We start from the raw sequence: 21,659 nt of genomic DNA on the forward strand, positions 1-21,659 counted from the left end.
GATTGATAAGAACAGCATGAGCATCCTTGTCGATTGCCCCCCACAGTGCCGGGTCAGACAACTGATTAAACCACTGCTCGCTGCTGCTGCTACCGGTAACACTAGCCTCCTCGTCCTCGGGTCCCTGGTTAGCTTGGTCGTCATGATCTACCACACATTCTTCACCCCTGATTCTCCTCCTGGGCCTGGCTACTTTTGAAGAATGTTTTGATAGATGGAACCTGTCTTAATAACGATGCCTCCCTCTTCTTTTTTTCTCTTTTTCGTTTGTGTTTAGTTCAACCACTTCTCTCACTCATTTTCTTGACCTACAAAGACAACGGGTAGTTACGTCAGTGCTTTTCACACCTGCGCTTGACCAGTTATATAATTCTATTTAAATCAATATAAAGTTCATTTTTCAACAGTATAGCAAGTGTAACAGTATATAACTTCATTAGTTTATTTGGTTCAGCTGTGTGTCATTAATTATCTTGCTAAGGTCCTTTGCATTGAACTGCTCTCTGTGTTGCAGTTCTGTTCAACTTTACCTTCAAGGCATCTCTCTGGCTGTTGTCATTTCTGCACTGACTTTGTTTTGCTCCGATAGGAGTTTTCATGGATTTCTGAGAAAAAGCCCATCTAAAGAACCTCCCTTTCTTCTTTTCTACTCTCTCTGGGACAGGCCTTGATGACATACATGCATCACCATCCTGCTCTTCTATGTACTTGTTAGATTTGCACTGTCGACTGCATTTTTTTAAAAGCAGAGATCAAATGAAATTCTACAAATCAAGACATTTAACACAGATCTAGAGATATAACACAGTTTGAGCAATTTTGTTCACCACAGATGAATTGTGCACAACCTGAGCAGATTTCCACCTCCTTATATGGACGACTCGGGTTGTGACGTCACGTCACGTGTTGGCCGGTTGCCAAGGGATTTTTTCGAATGTTTTTGTCATTAGACTATACAGCGCAGATACATACAAACAATAACTGCTATTGAAGTAAATATCTACAAAACTCAAAATGAGCCTTTCCATGAATGAACAATGGCTAATATACAGTGGTTGAAAGAGTACTGAAAATTTGTACTTGAGGTCAAGTACTGTTACATTGCTGATATAACTTAATTACAAGTAAAAGTTCTGTTGTCCAAAAAGTATGTACGTAATAGAACAGAGTACTTTTCTAAAAAACTACTCAGAGTTACTTTTTAGCCGGCGATATTTAATGAAATGCCTAAATATATTCATTCAATCAAATCTAGATCTATGTAGAAAATAGCTACTTACAACAAAACACTTTTACCTTATTGACGAAGTACATGAATTAGTGGTCACAATACTGGAATTACTAACTTTGATACGATACCTGGAAAATATATATATTCAGTATCATTTTCAATACCTCGGGAAAACTGCCACATACTGTAAACTGCCATATAGATATTTTAATACCTCAATTATTTCCATCCATTTTATCAAGGCAATCATTATTTTCAAGCTTCATAAAGCACAACACTCATTGTAACAGTAATCCATTTAAAATGGAGCAGTTTACAACATTAGATTACCTTGCACAGATGTATCGGTTCGCTTCATAAGACCCCAATGTATCATCAGAGGCCACGAGTATTCATTTCCTTTTGTCTGTATGTTTTCCCATGCAGGGTAACTTTTTTTATTCAAATGCTTGAAGTAAAAATTTAGTTTTTCTCTAATTTAGGGTATAGGTTTTTTTAGAACTAGTCAGTGTTTATGATAAGAAAAATATGTTTCTCAGTTGTGGTTTTATTGTTACTTGTGGTTTTATTGTTACTGTGCGTCAAGTGTTTTAAAGCATTACACAACATTCAAATGCAAACAATGCACCCTGCCAAACCTTATAACTGGTCCTACATTTTGAGCTGGAGCTTTCTGCCTCACCGTCGACAATGGTGAAGATTTCCCCTGAGATGAGCGTCAAGATCAGGTCTTTGTGGAGAGCAGGACACCTTTTCTCTGACGTCAGGCTATTCTTGATGCAGTCAGGTGTTCATGTCTCCATCTCCAGACTCCTTAATGTACAGTTAATAAATCTACTATGAATTAAAAGAACACAAAATATAAGAAGACAAGTTTACAAGCATAGCCTTCTAATTATACATAAAAAACTAAGGGCATATAGTGTTAACGTTTACGTTGCTTAACTCGATGCACATTATAAAGTAATTTCAGTTCTGTGATCATGAATTCGTTTTACTACAATGATTCACTTGAATGTATCTGCTGGTTGAAAATGAACTGTTCACTTTCTAACTTTTCTAAGTCTGTGATTATAGCACCACTTAGTGTTAAACTGCAGCAAATACACGTCACTAATGTTGTGGCCACGGGAAAGGCAGCGGTGTTATTCTGGTGGAGAACTATCTGTACTTTGTTGAGTTAACATGGCTTAAACCGTGCGAGTGGACCTTCCACTTTATAAGCTGAAAGTGCAACAACATTCAGGGTGGGTTGAGTAGAAGTGAGTACAAGTGGTGTTGCTGAGAGGGGTTTAAAAAGTGTTTTCTTTGTGTTTGAAAGGAAGTTTTCAGCCAAGCACTGTATACACACACACACACACACGCACACAATGGTGTTGTTGTGAGAGAGAGAGAGAGAGAGAGAGAGAGAGAGAGAGAGAGAGAGAGAGAGAGAGAGAGAGAGAGAGAGAGAGAGAGAGAGAGAGAGAGAGCTTTTTGTTATTTTTTTCTCTCAGCTTTTTGGGAATACTGGATCACAAAAGACTGTCAATAAACACCATTGCACTTCTTGACACCAGTGACTGTTCTTACCAACATGCTCACACTGCTTTACAGACACGCTTGTTTTGCACAGGACACTCAAACACAGAACCAGGAAACAGGAAACACATGAGTTCAGGGAAAGTGAAACTGAAGTGTAGTTGAGCTGTTGTGTGTTTGTGTCTCTGTCTTCATGTTGTAAAATGGCAGAAGCCAGAATTTCTCAGGATGAGTTCATGTGTTCAGTGTGTCTGGATCTCCTGAAGGATCCAGTGGCCATTCCCTGTGGACACAGTTACTGTAAGATCTGTATTACAGACTGCTGGGATCAGGAGGATGAGAAGAGAGTCTACAGCTGCCCTCAGTGCAGACAGACCTTCACGCCAAGACCTGCTTTAGCTAAAAACACCATTCTGGCTGAAATGGTGGAGAAACTGAAGAAGACTAAACTTGCTGCTGACTGTTACGCTGGAGCTGGAGATGTGCAGTGTGACGTCTGTACTGGAAGAAAACACAAAGCCGTCAAGTCCTGTCTGGTGTGTCTGAACTCTTACTGTCAGAATCACCTTGAACAACATGAGAGTTTGTTTAAAAGAAAGAGACACAATCTGACTGATGCCACTGGACGACTGCAGGAGATGATCTGCCAGAAACACGACAAGATCCTTGAGGTTTTCTGCCGCACTGATCAGATGTGTATATGTTTGCTGTGTATGGATGAACATAAAAACCACAACACTGTATCAGCTGCAGCACAGAGGACAGAGAATCAGGTATGAACTTACAGAGGTCCCATTATCCTCATTTACAGGCTCATAATGTTGTTTATGGCAGTGCTTCTCAATCTTTTTTCAATAACGTACCCCCTATCAAATTTTTTCTCAGCCAAGTACCCCCTGACCGGCCCCAATCATTTGAGATAGAAATAAAAGCTATGACTATGATATAGTGATGTGCCATCATTATGAGATTTATTAAACATTGTAAATGAAAAACATTTGCAATAATATGTATCATTACCGATAACCGATCATGCAGTTTAAGTACCCCTTGACTGGCCCAAAACATGTTTGATAAAAGAAACCTCTATGAATAATATATATACAGTGCGTATATATATATATGATGTGTATAACATTTTAGCTCAAAAACACTTGTAATAATAAATAACAAACTAAGTTGCACTTATAATTTAGTGCGAAACATGTGCTTGTGCTTCACTGAGGATCTTGGTCATCCTCGGTGGCATGGAGGACACAGCAGTGATCAGACTTTTTTCCAGGCCCAGTCTGTTTCTCTGCATTGCTTTGATCACAGTCATTGTACAAAATAATGTCTCACACAAATATGTGGATCCAAAGGGCAGTAGCTGCTGCAAAGCTTTTTCTCCCAGCTCAGGGTACTCCTTTTTTCACACACCCAAAACTGCGTTAGAGTGGTGTTTTCATATTATTACGTAGGCCATAGTCAGATGACACATCCAAGGGTTTTTCCTGGTGACAGAGAGGGAGCTTGTTTCTGCTTTCATCGGACAAAAGAAATGGATTTCTCACCCAACTGAGCTGTGGAGATTTCTCCTCCATGTCAGGAAAGTATGAGTTAAAACTCACAATCAGGTTGGCCAAATGTTCTTCTATGATGGACTTCACTGGTGCTCTCTACAAATCTTCCCTGGAGAGGAAAGCATCCACCTGAGAAAAGCAGGTGAGATCTCCCTGTACACATGCCCGTTTCCACAACTCTGCTTTCTTCAGAAAACCACCCACCTTGTCATACAGGTTCAGAACGTGGATGTTCTTGCCCTGCAAACACACATTCAGCTCATTTAATTTGCTGAATATATCTGCCAGACAGCACAGCTTTGCAAGCCAATCTTTATCTTCAAACAGGGTTGCATATGGAGATCTTTGTTCTGACAAAAAGGTGTGCACCTCCGCCCGTAGTTCCAACAGCCTGTTCAGTATCCTCCCTCGAGATAGCCAGCGCACTTCTGTGTGTAGCAGCAGTTGTGTGTGTTCAGCTCCCATGTCCTCACAAAGGCGGTGAAACAGTCGTGCATTGAGTGGCCTTGACTTAATAAAGTTAATCACTTTAATGCTGTCATTCAAAACGTCATGCAACACAGGACTTACATTTTTGGGTGCCAGTGCTTCCCTGTGCATGACACAGTGATTCCACTGCACTTGTTGATGTTTATTTCTAATATGCTCCATGAGCCCTTTAACACGGCCTGTGATTGACGCAGCTCCCTCAGTGCAGACACTCTTGCAGTTTCTCCAGTCTAGCTCGTTTTCAATGAAGAAATTATCCACAACATTAAAAAGGTTCTCTCCTGTTGTTCCCTTTGAAGGGAACTCGAGCTGCGTCGAGACGCTGTGGGAACGCCCCTGCGTGATTGCGTCGTGAAGCACGTGTATAATCAGTCCAATGGAGAGACGAGACGTCAAGGCTGTCACGGTAGACGTATTCTCTGTTCCTTCTAGTCTTGTGTTTATGTTGTTGTGTGAGCGCACGTGTGTAGTGGGCGTGAGTGTATGACATTACCTGATCCGCTCCAGCTGATCGTCATTCATCACCAGCTGCAATCAATCTCACGACTCCTTAAATACTTACCGTTGTTCTATCATCCCTGTCAGATCGTTGTTTGATGTCCTGCGTGTTGGTGTTCCAGTGTCCTGTTCCTGCCTTGTGTTCCTGTTCCTCGTCGTCTTCATCTGGTTCATCTGTCTTCTCACCGTCACCTCTGCACAGCACTTCATCACGGATCCTGGCCATCGAAGTCCCTGCGTCACTGTGTTCCATCAGCTTGTACTGTCTCCATTATACATTTCATTAAACTGAGTAACTTGCACTTGCTTCCTGTCTTTCATCCAGACGTCATGACAGAACGATCTGACCAGCAAATGGAAGCAGCGAGTTCGTCTTCAGGATCCTTGGAGGAATTCATTCAACACAGCATTCGGAGGATGGATTCTCAGCAGCGAGATATCGGCGACACGGGTCGGGCAGTACAAGCATTAGTGACGCAGGTGTCCGAGCTCACCCAGCAGATCCAACGCCTACAGAATCCCGCTGCGCCGCCCACGCCGGCCGTTCCCCCACCACCTCCAGAGAGACCATCACAGACCGAGCCCGCCTACCGGTACCAGAGTCATATGCTGGAGAACCAGCTTTTTGCAGAGCATTTCTGACCCGATGCTCCATGCACTTCGCTCTTCAACCGCATACTTTCAACACTGAACAGGCTAAAGTGGCGTTCGTGCTGACATTGTTAACCGGGAAGGCGGCGCTTTGGGGAACGGCCGTGTGGGAGGGCCGTTCCAGACCCTCGCCGCCGAGATGAGGAAGGTATTTGATCGGGCTGTCTCTGGGAGAGAGGCAGCCAGAACATTGGCGGACTTACGACAGGGAGAGAAGTCAGTCTCCGACTTCTCGATCGAGTTTCGGACCTTGGCGGCGGAGTGCGGCTGGAACGAGGAGGCGCAGTGGGATATGTTCCTGCATGGGTTGGCTGACCACGTCCAGAAGGAGATTTACGCCCTGGATCTGCCGACCACACTGAACGGTCTCATTGATTTAGCTCTGCGGGTGGACGCCCGACTGTCAAGAGTCGAGCGTCGGGTTCCGTCCACCCGTACCTTCGGAGGAAATGACGGGACACGATCCAGCGGCAGGGACGTGGTCAGCCCCGTCAACGATCCCGAGCCCATGCAGGTGGGTCGAGCTCGGCTTTCCCGGGAGGAGAGGGAGAGGCGGAGGTCCCAGGGCCTTTGCCTGTATTGTGGAGGAGCGGGACATTATGCTTATAATTGTCCGGTAAAAGGTCAAGCCCGATAGTAAACTTGAGGCTACTATCGGGTGGGATCTCCACCAGGAAGACCTCATCAACGATTACATCTACCTCCACGCTCCTCCCGGTAAGACTAAGATGGTCAGTCCATCAGCACGACTGCCAAGCACTTCTGGACTCTGGGGCTGAAGGTAATTTTATGGACCACACTTTTGCACAGAAATTTCAGATTCCCCTCAGACCCCTCACACATAGGATCGCCACAGGTCAAAGCCTCCCGTATACGTCGTTGGTCAAAAAGTGTGGCTTTCAACTAAGAACATTCCGCTGCGCACCGTCTCTAATAAGCTTGCACCCAAATTTATAGGCCCGTTTCCTGTCACCAAGATCATTAGTCCGGTGGCAGTCCGCCTCAAGTTACCTCCAGCGTACAGGAGGGTCCATTCCGCCTTTCATGTATCTAAAATTAAACCCGTGTTTCATTCTCATATTAATCCGCCCGTCCCGGTTCCTCCCCCACCGCGACTCGTAGATGGGGAGACCACATATTCGGTTAATCGTATTCTGGACTCTAGGCGGAGAGGACGCGGATTTCAGTACTTGGTGGACTGGGAAGGTTACGGTCCGGAGGAGAGAAGTTGGATGCCTGCTAGAGACATCCTGGATCACTCCCTTATCGATGATTACAATCGACAGGTAACGGAGTCTGGGAACGCCAGGAGGCGTTCTTAGGAGGAGGGGTACTGTCACGGTAGACGTATTCTCTGTTCCTTCTAGTCTTGTGTTTATGTTGTTGTGTGAGCGCACGTGTGTAGTGGGCGTGAGTGTATGACATTACCTGATCCGCTCCAGCTGATCGTCATTCATCACCAGCTGCAATCAATCTCACGACTCCTTAAATACTTACCGCTGTTCTATCATCCCTGTCAGATCGTTGTTTGATGTCCTGCGTGTTGGTGTTCCGGTGTCCTGTTCCTGCCTTGTGTTCCTGTTCCTCGTCGTCTTCATCTGGTTCATCTGTCTTCTCACCGTCACCTCTGCACAGCACTTCATCACGGATCCTGGCCATCGAAGTCCCTGCGTCACTGTGTTCCATCAGCTTATACTGTCTCCATTATACATTTCATTAAACTGAGTAACTTGCACTTGCTTCCTGTCTTTCATCCAGACGTCATGACAAAGGCGGGTGAAAAAGCTTTGAAAAGTTCCCATTAGAATATGGAAACGTCTCAGGTTATGACTGTAACCCTGGTTCCCTGAGAGGGAACGAGACGCTGAGTCGTGAAGCACGTGTATAATCAGTCCAATGGAGAGACGAGACGTCATAGGCGGGTGACGTCATCGGCCAGGAAACTATAAAGCACACCTGACAACAGACCGCGCCAGCTTCTGTGCCTTCAGCAAGCGCTCTGTGTGATCTTGTCTCTGTCTATTTATATGTTGTTTGTCCACAAGCATATATATATATATATATATTGTAAGGGATTTTGACCAACCCTTCAATATATATATATATATATATTAGACAGGAGTATGGAGAGCAAACAGCCTTGGATCGTGTGTTTGTCCCTGCCCTCGCTTCATTACGAGTGGGAACACACGCAATTCATGTGTTGTCTGTTTGGGAGTGGAGCATGCATGGTCAGCTCTAGTAAATTGGGGCTGACAGTGTTCATTCATAAATTCCCGACGTGTAACAGATGCACTATCGAGAGTTTTAGCTCTGCTCTTGTTGGCTTTTCGTCTCGAGGAAAGTAAGTCAATAAAGATTTGGCTCGGATCTCGCGTTTGCCGAGGCAGCGCGTAGATTATGGGTCTGCAATAAAGATTCTGTGACTCTATCTTGGATCTCGCGTGTGCCGAGGCAGCGTGTAGATTACGGGTTTGCAATAAGAATCTATTGGCTCAGATCTCGAGTTTGCCGAGGCAGCACGTAGATTATGGGTCTGCATATCTGCATAATAAAGTGGCTCTTCTCACGTTTGCCGAGGCAACGTGTAGATAATGGTCCGCAATGTATAGGCTAATATGCACAGGGAACTGAGTAGATGGGAAATTTCCCTTTCCCTCGTTTGTTTGAAAACTAATTTTGTATTCTTTATTGTTTGAGATTATAATATGAGGTCTATATTAATATACTATATTCAGCCTTTAAACTAGACCGTTTCTACTTGTCTGGTTGATATTTGGCTGCATTTAATTTTTGAGAAAATTAAATATGTACTCATCTTATCCTTGGAGTTAGATGTCTGTATTAATATAGGCATACTATTCAGCTTTTTCATCCAGACCGTGTTTACTTGTCTGGTTGATATTTGGCTGTATTTAATTGAGAAAATTAAATATTTACTCATCTGATCTTTGAGGAGTCATTTATTTCTGAGGAAATTAATGGTTGTTCCCAGGAGGAAATGGATAACACCTCATTATATGGTGCCCATCTCCCTTCGGTGCCCTCCAGCGAGTTCTACTCTCAGTGTCTGACTCGCAGAAGGGGGGTTTAAGAGGTCAGTTCGGTTATTTCCTGCCGGTCATCCATTTCAGGACGCCAGATTGGCTTCTCAAGCTATACTAGAGACTAGTCTCAAGAGGCTGATTCCTTTAGTCAGCCGTAGTCATTTTGGGATAAAACATATCTTAGGATAGTCGTTATCTCGAAGAAGGCTTCGACTAAGAAGAAGTCCTGACGCCGAGGCTATCAGGCTTCTGAGGGTGGCCCCCTCCGGGGAGAGACGGGTTCGAGAATCCGTGTCTCCTCGGCGCCCTCTGGGGGGCGACTCTCTGAGGAGGGTCGCAGCGCTGCTAGTTCGGTTGTTCCCTGCTGGTTCGCCGTTTCAGGGCACCGAGGTGTCAGCGTCCCCAAACGATCCTTCGAGGAGGGTCGTAGAACAGTCAGTATGGTTTTCCCTGTCGGTTCGCCGTTACAGGGCACCGAAGTGGCTGTTCGACCAATAGAAGAGGCCAGTCTCGAGAGACTGGTCCCCTTAGTAGATTTTATGGCAGTGCGTAAGCTACTGCCAAATATATCTTGTTGGGTCCTGCTCAATATAGAAATGGTTTCAGAATTCAGTTCGGTTCTTCCTACCAGATTTCTAGGGGTCTCTACGTGGTGGACCCCGAGCAGGCTCTGGTTATGGAGCAAGAAGTACAGGCTCTTCTGTGAAAGGAGGCTATAGAAAGGGTTCCTCCTCCCAGTAGGGAGTCAGGGGTTTACAGCCGTTACTTCATTGTTCCAAAGAAGGATGGATGCTTACATTCAAACAGATTGTGACACAGATTCAGTCTGAGGACTCGTTTGTCACAATAGATTGAAGGACGCGTCCTTCCATGTAGCCATCTGTCCTCATCACAGGAAGTCCCTTAGGTTCGCTTTCAGGGGCGAAGTGTACCAATATCGGGTTCTTCCCTTTGGCCTAGGTAAAACTAGGCCAGTCACTCACTGCGAAACAGTTTCAGAGACTGGTGGGTCTCATGGCAGCTGCGTCCAATGTAATAACTTTTGGCTTCCTGTACATGAGACCCCTGCAGTGGTGGCTCAGAACCAAGGGGTTTTCTCCAAGGGGAAATTCGTTTCGCATGATCAAGGTCATGCAGCGATGCCTACGTGCCTTAGTTATGTGGAACAAACCATGGTTCCTCACCCAAGGCCCAGTGCTGGGGGCTTCTTGTCGACACATACGCTATCGACGGATGCTTCCCTCACAGGTTGCGGGGGGATCATGAGTGGTCGCTCGGCGAAAGGTCTTTGGCAGGACCATCTACTTTCTTGGCACACAAATCGGCTAGACATTATGGCGGTGTTTCGATCTCTCAAGCACTTCCTGCCAGACCTGAGAGGTCACCATGTGCTTGTCGGCACGAACAACACAGACATCCTGTCGAGGAAGGGGCCGAGGCCCGGGAATGGACACTCCTCCCCAAAGTGGTGGAGCTCCTATGAAAAACTCTGGTAGAGCAGAAGTAGACCTTTTCGCATCCTAGAGAACACACACTGTCCACTGTGGTTCTCACTCACTCAGCCAGCTCCTCTGGGGCTGGAAGCTATGATGCAGATGTGGCCGAGGTCACGTCTGTACGCATTTCCCCGATCTCTCTGCTCCAGGGAGTTCTGGAGAGAGTTCGCCGGGACGGGGCCCATCATCTGTTATTATACCCGTGATGGCAGGCCCGAGTATGGTTCTCGGACCTAGAGTCTCTCCTCGACGGCTCTCCTCTGGAGATTCCGCTCGGGGGGGGGGGGGGGGGGGGGGGGGTTTTCCTCAGTCGAGCGGGTTGATCCTTACCCCCGCCCAGAATTGTGGAAACTTTGGGCTTGGCCTTTGAGGGGGCCCAGCTCATATGTTCAGGTCTATCAACTGAGGTTGTTGAGACCATCCTCCACTTCAGAGCTCCCTCCACGAGGAAACTCTACACCTTGAAGTGGAAATTGTTTACTTCCTGGTGCGGAGAGCACCAGCTGGACCCAGCTATCTGCCCTGTGGTTGTAGTGCTGGAGTTCCTGCAGGAGCTTTTCTCCACAGGTCTATCCCCCTCCACACTAAAGGTGTACATGGTTCAGTTCAGTTCAAGTTTATTTATATAGCACGTTTAAACACAACACTAGTTGACCAAAGTGCTTTCCATAATAGACAACAAATATACCTGACAGCAACAGTGAGAGAAAAATAAAATAAAATAAATAATTAGATAAATGTCACTACTCAACTCTTTTCGAAGGCCAATGAATAAAGATAGGTCTTTAACAGAGATTTGAAAATGTCAGGAGTTTGGGCATTTCTAATTTGAACAGGCGAAGTATTCCAAAGATTAGGAGCAGCTACTGAGAAGGCTCGGTCACCTTTTGTTTTTAACCTGGTGGCCTTAGCTGCTTACCATGTCCCTTTAAGTGGTGTATCCTTGGGGGAGACACCCTGTAGTATGTTTCCTTTGTGGCACTGTGAGGCGTCTGACCAAGATACTAGGAATATGGCTGCCTCAAAGGCTATGACTTGGATCTAGGCTCCACTCCGGGGTCTAGGGGGCTTGGTTAGTGTGCGCAATGAATTCACATGGAACAGGCATTTGCTATTATGGCGTAGTGGGTATAGTGTTACCACAGCGTCTCGACGCAGCTCGAGTTCCCTTGAAAGGGAACATCTCAGGTTACGACTGTAACCCTGGTTCCCTGTGAGGGAACGAGACGCAGCGTCGCCCTGCAGGCCTGTGATCAACTTGCTTCGGCCTATCAGAAGCTGGCGCGGTCTTTGCTTTATTGTTTCCTGGTCGATGACGTCACCCGCCTTGACGTCTCGTCTCTCCATTGGACTGATTATACACGTGCTTCATGACGCAACCACGCAGGGGCGTTCCCACAGCGCCTCGACGCAGCGTCTCGTTCCCTCTCAGGGAACCAGAGTTACAGTCGTAACCTGAGACGTTTTCCCCTCTAAGCTCTTGCAGGAAAGTACATTTTTATAAATGTCGTCGATATCCACATATCTCACAAAAGCCACGAGCTGTGCCTTGCCACTGACATCGGTTGACTCATCAAGCTGGAGTGAAAATGCTTCGCCAAGTTTTCCGACGACTTGTTCAACAATATCCGCTCCCATTCTTTCTATTCTGCGGGAAACGGTGTCATTAGACAAAGGCACAGTTTTTAATTTATCCGTGGTATTTTTGTCCATCATTGTCTCAGCTAATACAACAGCGGCTGGGAGTAACAGGTCCTCAGTGATCGTGAATGGCTTTTTTGCTTTAGTCAAGTGCAGTGACACCGCATATGACGCCTGGGCTGATGTTGTGGAGATCTAAACTCTAAACTCAGCAAGTTTTCCCTTGAAAAATTCAGGTGGCTTTCCAACATGACACTGATGTTTGGTGCTGAGATGTCTCTGGAGGTGCGCCGGTTTCATTGAGCTGTTAGCTAGTTTCTCCACACCAGTGATGGGAATAACGGCGTTATAAATAACGCCGTTACTAACGGCATTACTTTTTCCAGTAACGAGTAATCTAATTGATTACTCTTCTCATCTTAATAACGCTGTTACCGTTACTGCCAAAAAATGCGGCGCGTTACTATAACTGATGAAGCTGTTTTTTTTCATCAGACCAACTAGATCTCCGAGCGAGAGGCAAATACTTTTTTTACTGTTCTTCCTTGGTTAGTGGGCAGAGCACGAGACAAGCGCATACATGCTGACGATTGGCTGAGGTAGAGTAAAATGTCATTGTAAGCCAATCAGAGGTAGAGCTGGGCGGGTGTTCTAAAGCACGCATAGTAGTGATGGGCATTCGGCTCTTTTGACTCAGCTCACTGAAAAGAGCCGGCTCTTTTGGCTCACAAACGGCTCTTTAAATGACTTTGACTATAATATTTCAATTTTTATTACATAATTTTTTAATTTCTATAGGCTAAATTTGTAAGAGTCGGCTCTTCAGATATGCGAGCCAGCTACCGACGTTCACCTAAAAGAGTCGGCTCATTCGCGAATCGCGAAAGAGTCGATCCATCACCACTAACGCTCATTCGCGAACGACCCATCATCACTAACAGCTAACGCTCATGAATTGCGAACGACCCATCATAACGCATAGTCGGACAGGACAGGACACACAACGAACAACACAAGCCAGTCAGTCAACGAGAGACAGGTATGCCGACGAGCCCAAATAATCCAAAAGTAGCCTTCTCTAAATGGTATATTGCTTATGTTAAGTTTTCATTTCCGTCCGTCATGTCCATGCACAATATGTTGCGATCATCCATCCACTAAAGAACAATTCAGGTACAATTTCTCAGTGTTATTTATTTGTTAGTTTTCATCTCAATGCGCTGGCATAACATCAGTGCACGAGGGAGCAGCAGCACGACATTCATCTCAAGGTAGGAACACAAGCTGAGTCAAAATAAAAGTCCCCATTTGTTCACACATGCGCACAATGAACTCTTGCACATTTTTAGTATACAACCGTCAATAGCATAAAGTAAAAACAAAATAACAGTAAGAAACATAAAATAATATAGTTAATGAGAACATATAACTCCACAGCTTAACAAGCTTAATTTAATTTTGGCCTGTTGAGGGGCAATAAATATCAAAAGTTCCAAAACATCTAGTGTGTTATTTGCATTGATCCACTATATAAACATAATATCTACATACATGGCATTTGATTGGAGGCTAGTCTCACTTTGTCCACCGGCAACATTATTTTTTAGATGTGTGTACAATGTTTCATGTTTCTGTTAATAATGTATTGTATTAAGTGTCCATTTCATTATAAAATTCAGATTTATCATAAATAATTGAACATGCACATGTGTTTTAAGTTCCGTTAAATAGGGGTAGAGGTGGGGTCACATTTGAGCATTTAAAATGTAATTTTACTTGAAAGTAACGCAATAGTTACTTTCTTAAGTAACTAGTTACTTTTAAAATTTGTAACTGAGTAACTAATTTAGTTACTTTTTGGAAGAAGTAACTAGTAACTGTAACTAATTACTTTTTAAAAGTAACTTGCCCAACACTGCTCCACACAGAAAAAAACACAATGCCTGGGGAGGGTTGCCGTTTGTTGCCGTGAATCCCATCAAAACGTTTTTTTTTTTTTCAAAAACTTGCACTAATTGAGGGATATTGTGGCGTTTTCATTCCGGAAGAAAACTCATGACTACAATTTCAGGGAAGTCAGAGATAGTAGGTGCGTTTTTTTTTTTTTTTTTTTATATCGATAAAAAAATATTGCGAAATGACAGAGTTTCCATTAACCGATGTTATGCGACTAAAACGTCTTTTTTTTTCTCGCGATAAGTCATTACAAAAATCATGGCAACGGATGTTGGTAGGTTTATATATATATCAGCCACCGCACAAGACAATATTATTATTAATGGAAGGAGACGTGGTGTGTTATCCAAGCATTAATGGCAAGTAAAAACCCTTATACTGTGAACGGCACATATGAGGTGTTTCTCCCTCATATCTGCTCCGAGGTCTTGATTGTGGCATTTCTTTGAGGTTTAGAATCCAGTATTCCTGTAATTCTTTTTTCTTTTATGAATTTAATAAAGAACTCTTTCTCTTATTCTGTCCAAACACACCATGCCTTCTAAATCAGGTGACTGTAAATGCGCAAAAACTGTTTCCATTGCAGTTTTGTGAAATATTCCTTTTTCGAATTGCCTAAAATAACACCTCAATAAACGGGAGTTTATTATTAAATTTACTTGTTTCCATTGTGCGCATTTTCAATTCGCAATTTCAGTTTGCGCAATTTGAAGGGTAATGGAAACACGGCTAGTGACACGTGACACTCATATAGAGAATAACTCCTTCTGGAGGGACTTTTTCATGCTCAAACATAAACTTTACTCACTAAAGACAGATTAACATGGAGGAAAGCATAATAGGACCCATTTAAAACAGTATTTCAGTATTTGGGCTTTAGAAACAAAGACATTCCATAATATCTTCTTTTGTGTCCTGCAAGAGAAAACATACAATTTTGGAAAGACATGAGGATGAGTGAACAATGAAGAACATATATTTCTAGGTGAACTATCTTTACAAAGCCAGGCTATAAAACTTGATGAAATAATGTTGGCACTTCTGATTGAACCTATAATCTTATCATGCAAGACCTTTAACCCCTCAATCGCACCACTTCACTGATACTGGATTCATATCTGTTTACCTGATGATTAATGTGATGTTTCTCCTGTCATTGGTTTGTCCTTTAGCACCAGCTGAAGGAGACGCAGAGGTCGTTCCAGCAGAGGATCCAGCAGAGAGAGAAAGATCTTCAGCAGCTGAGAGAGGCTGTGGCGTCTCATAAGGTGAGTCTGGAGAAGAAGAGAAGTTTGAGACGTCTCAGTCAGGACTCACTGAAGCCACTGTGTGATTGTGATGTGTGTGTGTAACAGCGCTCTGCACAGACAGCAGTGGAGGACAGTGAGAGGATCTTCACTGAGCTCATCCACTCCATTGAGAGAAGCCGCTCTGAGGCGACACAGCGGATCAGAGATCAGGAAAAGACTGCAGTGAGTCGAGCTAAAGGACGACTGGAGCGACTGGAGCAGGAGATCAATGATCTGAGGAGGAGATACGCTGAGCTGGAGCAGCTTTCACACACACAGGATCACATCCAGTTCCTGCAGGTAACAGAGATCTAGAAGAACAGGAGCATAGTGGACTTGAGCAAGAGACTCACAGAGAAACATTTCATGAGAGCAGAATGAGCCGTTGACTGAAGTGTTGATCTGTGTGTTCGGTTATTATATCATCATCAGTCAGACTCTCATCTGATCTTCTTCTATTGAAAGAGACGACTTACAAATGCAGTTCAGCTCTGGAAATCTCTGAGGAAACACTTTTCTAAAAGATATATTGAGCTTCCAAACAAAAAGTTCAAACCTTTATTTATAACAATGTGAAATCCATGAAGTTGATGGCACCAGTTTCACTACTAAAGATCAACAAGAGCCGCTCAGATCTGCCAGTAGTGCAGGTTTGATGAAGTGTGGAGGTGATGAGCTTTGATTTCTGTTTTCTGTAGAGTTTCCAGTCTCTCTCAGCTCCTCCTGAATCTACAGACGTTAATGACAATCCCTTCAGTTCTCTCTCCTCTTTTGATGGCGTAAGAGAATCTGTCCGTCAGCTGAGAGACAAACTGGAGGATTTCTGCAAAGAGGAGCTGAAGAAGATCTCTGACAGAGGTAAAGTCCTGGAGATCCATCAGCTCTCAGAAATCATCCTCCATCATCTCATATCATGTAGAAGATCATATTAGAAATGTCTTAGGAACGGATGCAGGGATAATTTTCTCTCATGATAATCACACTCTTCATGTCTTCATTTCCACAGTCACTTTCACCAACATTGTTCCCAGAACCAGGAATGACTTCCTACAATGTAAGTCACTAAGAAAACCAGCAGAGAAACTCACTGAGTGTCTTCATGTTCTTCCTGTAGAAGGAGAAAGACAACATGACAGAAGAGTTTTGTATATTATGTATATTAGTGTTTCTCAACGGGGGTTTCTCAAAATGCTCTGCAACATTCTAACTACATTCTACACAACTCGAAAGTTGCCAATGCATTTGTCCTGTTGTCAGTAGCACAAGCGCGTCAGAAATATAACGTAGCATCCGCTCGTCCAGTGTCACTGATTATAATGGGTTCTGTGTGCGTTCACTGTCGTGATTTGGCGTCCAGTGTAGACCGTGTGCGACCTGCCAGTTTACACCAATGTGACCAGATTATACTAGTCAATAGAATGTCTGTGGTGCCCCAATGACCTCCTAAGGGGGTTTATGGGACATAAAGGTAATGATGATGATGATGACATGATGGCCAGATTAGACGGTGTCTCACTTCCATAGCAAAGACTATTTACTTTAGTGTTTCCTTCAGCTTTCTGTAGCGCAGCTGCCGAACTTCCAGTGAAAACAACTTCTGCGTTTAGCATATGGACACTTTGGTTTTTTTTTTCTTCTTGTTCTTGTTTTAGATTGGAAATATTAATATGAATGCTTCTTGTTTGCTGATTGGCTGCAATTTATGATAATCTATGTAATTAAGGTTTCAGTGCCAAATTTCTAAAAAGTTAATGTAATACTTTCTATTCCCATGGCTTTTTTTAATCCTTGTGAAACTAATGATAATGATATTTATCAGGGGGGCACTCTCTTCTAAACTTACTGTGTGTAAAACAACAGGACGTCCTACAATGCATAATGTACTCACACGCAACGCGACGGCTTGAAGACACAACAGTACAAATGCAACTATACACTTTACAACCATAATCCTAACAAAGAAGGTTTCAGTCAAATATCTAACACACAGTATACAAGGACTCTAATAACAGTGATAATCAGTATTTAATAATCATCTTCCCTGGTGAAGAATGACAGGCTGTGGATCTAATGAAATCTGAAACACACAAAACAGCCTAACCACACACACACACACACACACACACACATACAACATGCATTCCTCCATATAGCGTACGTAACAAAGGTTTTTAATGTTTATGAAAGAAGTCTTTTCTGCTGGATTTATTTGATCCACAATACAGTAAAAACATATTGTGAAATATCCCTATGATTTTAAAGAAACATTTTTTATTAGAATATTTAAAAATGTAAAATAAAAATGTGGAATGTGTGGAGGTGTTTTTCATCTGATATTTTTTGATGAGCAGAAAGAAAATAAAAAATAGGGTTATTTTAAACGATTTCAAATATGAAAATGCAAAAAGGTCTGCACTTTAAACATACTTTTATCAGGTTCAAGCAGGAGATTAAAAAAGTACAAACATTTCATCTATTTGCCTTTGTCAGTTAAAATATAAAGGTTTATTAACATAATGTCTTTACTGGCTTTTATAAACAAAAAAATCTGCACTTTTACAAAGTGGGACAGAGAGCATAACTATTACGCCTCTCCTAGAGCATGGTGCAGAGCAGGTGGAGTTTTTATACCTAAAGAAAAAGATGCTACCAGCATCAGTCAGTTTCGTCCTATTTCACTATAAAACGTTGAAGGTAAGATTTTCTTCAGCATTATTGCTCAGAGATTTTCCACCTACCTATTAAAGAATGGCTTCGTTGACACTTCAGTTCAAAAAGCGGGCATTCCAGGGTTCTCAGGATGCTTAAAACACATCAATGTTATCTGGCAACAAATTCAGTCAGCTAAAAAGGAGAGGAAGGAGCTCCACGTGACATTCCTGGATTTGGCTAATGCATATGGTTCAGTGCCACATGAGCTTCTTTGGGCAGCATTTGATTTTTTCAGAGTACCAATGTCAATAACAAATTTAGTGAAAGCCTATTTTGGAGATTTGCTATTTAGTTTCTCAACTCCAAAATTCAGAGATGGGGGACTCGAGTCACATGACTTGACTCGAGTCAGACTCGAGTCGCAAATTTAAGGACTTGAGACTTGCTTGACTAAATGAAGAAAATGACTCGACTTGACTTTGACTTGAGATCCAATGACTTGAGACTTGACTTGACTTGAACGGTATGACTCGAGAATGACTTGATATACATTTTTATATAAATCATTGCAACATCCATTGATAAACAAAATGAAAGCAACGGAACCATTGACGTCAGTCATCAGATTCTGCGCGATTGCGTGACGCTGCACAAGCCCAGAAATAGCCTACATCGCGGTGAGCGCACTAAATACAAAAACATCTCCCTGCGTCGTATCTTTTTGGTTATAAACACTAGAAAATGACCATATTCATGCAAGAAGATTTGTTGTACGCATAATAACTGGCAAGGGATATCGGACGACCATCACAACCTCGAACAGTCGAACTTCATTCACCACGTCTAAAAGTAGGCCTAAGCTATGGCTTGTTTAACCTGTTTGTTATAGTTAATTTGACTATCTTTAAATCTAGAGAGAATAATATTGGTCAAAACAGCATGCCTCTTTATACACAATTATGTTTTCAAATGTAGCTTAATGTTGTCAATATTCAAATGATACTTAATGATGGTATATGTTTTGTATAACATTTCTTTTTAAATCATGCTTTAAAGCCAAAAATGTTGTTCTTTCCAATGACGAAAAACAATATAGAAAACTGTTAGTTTTGTCGTTTATGTTTCTCTTAATGTTATCAGGGGGTTGGTGGCAAAAAATGCCAGCAGAATTAATATGCACCCAAAATTCAAAATGTGGTGGAAAAATGGCCCTAGTATGAGTTATTTTCATAATTATAACATATATAAAAAAATATTTCCAGATTATTGGCGCGATTGCAAATGTGATGATTTTATAAAACAGTTCAGTAAACAAAGAGTGCATATTGTGATGTGACATTTTAGACATAATATTCCAAATATTTTCTGTTTTTGCTCTATTTCTCCAATGACAATAGTTCCAAACAAGCCACAGAAAGAGTTATGCGTATTTGTGATTCAGTGACCTAGTTGCTTAGTTCCAGAACGAATCTGTCATTTTGAACAAATCAGTTGACTGCTTCTATGACTCGTACATTAAGACGGTGATTTGGCGCCACCTATTGGCGGTTTTAACTTCATAATAGGCTAAATGCCAACGGCTGTTATATAACTTATATAAAGGGGATGCCAGTTTGAAGAATGCCATTTGGTGGCATAGGAACCATTATACTTGAATTGTGAATTGTTTAATACCTTTTAATGGTCTTCTGCAATGTTTGAGGCATATTTATTTTTTAATGCTTTAATGTTGGCCTAATTTCAGTTAGATTTACATTTTAGGCTGTGTAGTTTGAAATTGTATTTATTTTTTAGATTTTTATTGTAGTAACCACTCAGCTGTATGTGGAAATGCATATTTAAAAAAAATATGTTGCAAATAAAACCATAGTCCACAACTTATGTAGTTTTAACTTATTTTAATATATAAATTCAGTGAAATCATCAAACGTTTGTATGACTTGCCAGTGACTTGTGACCCAAGCTACGACTTGCTTTGCAAGCTTTGACTTGACTTGCTTGACATAAGGCAGTGACTTGACTTGACTTGCTTGCTTCTATAAAAAATTGACTTGGACTTGCTTGAGACTCGAAGGTTAAGACTTGAGACTTGCTTGTGACTTGCACATGTGTGACTTACTCCCACCTCTGCCAAAATTCAGCACCGCATGGCAATGCTTAGAGGTTGGAATAATGGCAGGATGCACCATTTCTCCACTGGCTTTTACCATGGCAATGGAAGTAATCATTAGGGCATCAAGATGGGTAGTAGGAGGAGAGCGCTTGGCTTCTGGGATGCAACTACCACCAATCATAGCATACATGGATGACATGACAACCATGACTACAACAGTAGCCTGCACTAATCGGTTATTGGGGAAGTTAACAGATAATATTGAATGGGCACGAATGCAATTTAAGCCCTCTAAATCAAAGAGCATCTCGATAGTTAAAGGAAAGGTAGTAGATAAAACATTCTTCATTAATGGTGAGGCAATATCAACAGTTTCTGAGAAGCCAGTGAAGAGTCTTGGGAGATGGTACGATAGGGATCTAAAGGACACAGTTCGAGTGGGAGAAGTTAGACGACAAGCAGTGGAAGGGTTGAAGAGCATAAACAGCTGTGCTCTACAAGGCAAACTAAAACTCTGGTGCTTTCAGTTTGGTCTACTGCCAAGGTTGCTGTGGCCACTGTACAGCATGGAAGAGGGGGTTTTGGGCTCAGTTTAGCTCCTCCTAAATGGCGCAAGGCAGGTCCAGCTCAAAGGAGGAAGCTGGTAGTCAACGAGGTGCGAAAGCAGGAGGAGAGGATGAGGTGTATAAAGGCTATTTCCCAGGCCAAGCAGGGAGAGTGGATGAGATGGCAGAGTGTGGAACAACGCAAAGTGGGCTGGCAAGACCTAGGGATGGGTACTGAAACCCGGTATTAAACGGGCCCCGGGGCTGAATTTTGAAAGACCGCAGTATCGATAAGCTCGGACGTTATCGGTTCTGCTGTCGGTACTGAAGAAATTAAGAAAATACACGTACTACTTATTATTGCTATAAAGACGTAATCTTGAACATATTTATCTCGCCAGCCAGTTCTATAATAATATTAAACCATTTGTCTGTGATGCAATTTTGCTATTCGCAGTCCAGAGGAGAGAGACAGCGATCTCTCACGCGGAGCCACAGCGCGCACAACACGTCAGCCCTGGTTAATGAGTGACAATGAGGACAGAACTAAACATTCAAACGTGGTTACACTTTAGATCTGGGATATTATTCTAATTTTATTTTAGATTTTGCCTTTCAAAGATTATAAAAAGAAGATATTTGAGATGAAACTATTACAAACTAGACGCATTCTGTCTAGAGAGCAACTTCCTTCCCTTCACAGCAATGCGCTGTCATTTCTACCTAAGACCCAAACGTACCATCAGAATCAGCACAATCTGTGATTGTTGTAAAATGCAGTCTCTACTGTTGCTAAATTGCGGACGCGTTTAATCATTAAAATAGCTATTAAAAGCACAAAAATATGCGCAAGAGACGCTGTTCACAAAGCAACGTGCTCCGAAATGGACTGCAACCAGACAAGAAAAGTAACTTTGGGCTTCATGTGTGCATCTAAACTATCAAATATACATAAAAATATAAAAATT

General features: G+C 42.7%; 1 protein-coding gene across 1 annotated transcript in view; it reads left to right on the top strand.

Moving 5' to 3' along the window:
- Positions 1-2,884: 2,884 nt before the first annotated feature.
- Positions 2,885-21,659, top strand: part of LOC130071705 (tripartite motif-containing protein 16-like) — a 30,294-nt gene continuing 11,519 nt past the window's right edge. The window contains exons 1-5 of the mRNA XM_056236566.1: positions 2,885-3,525; positions 15,265-15,360; positions 15,448-15,681; positions 16,080-16,239; positions 16,388-16,435. Coding sequence (XP_056092541.1) covers positions 2,956-3,525; positions 15,265-15,360; positions 15,448-15,681; positions 16,080-16,239; positions 16,388-16,435 — 1,108 coding nt within the window. The 5' untranslated portion in view covers positions 2,885-2,955. The remainder of the gene's footprint in view (positions 3,526-15,264; positions 15,361-15,447; positions 15,682-16,079; positions 16,240-16,387; positions 16,436-21,659) is intronic.

This window comes from Rhinichthys klamathensis, unplaced genomic scaffold (assembly GCF_029890125.1).
Source record: "Rhinichthys klamathensis goyatoka isolate OS25496 unplaced genomic scaffold, OSU_Roscu_1.1 h1tg000452l_1, whole genome shotgun sequence".
NCBI classification, from domain to species: Eukaryota; Metazoa; Chordata; class Actinopteri; order Cypriniformes; family Leuciscidae; genus Rhinichthys; species Rhinichthys klamathensis.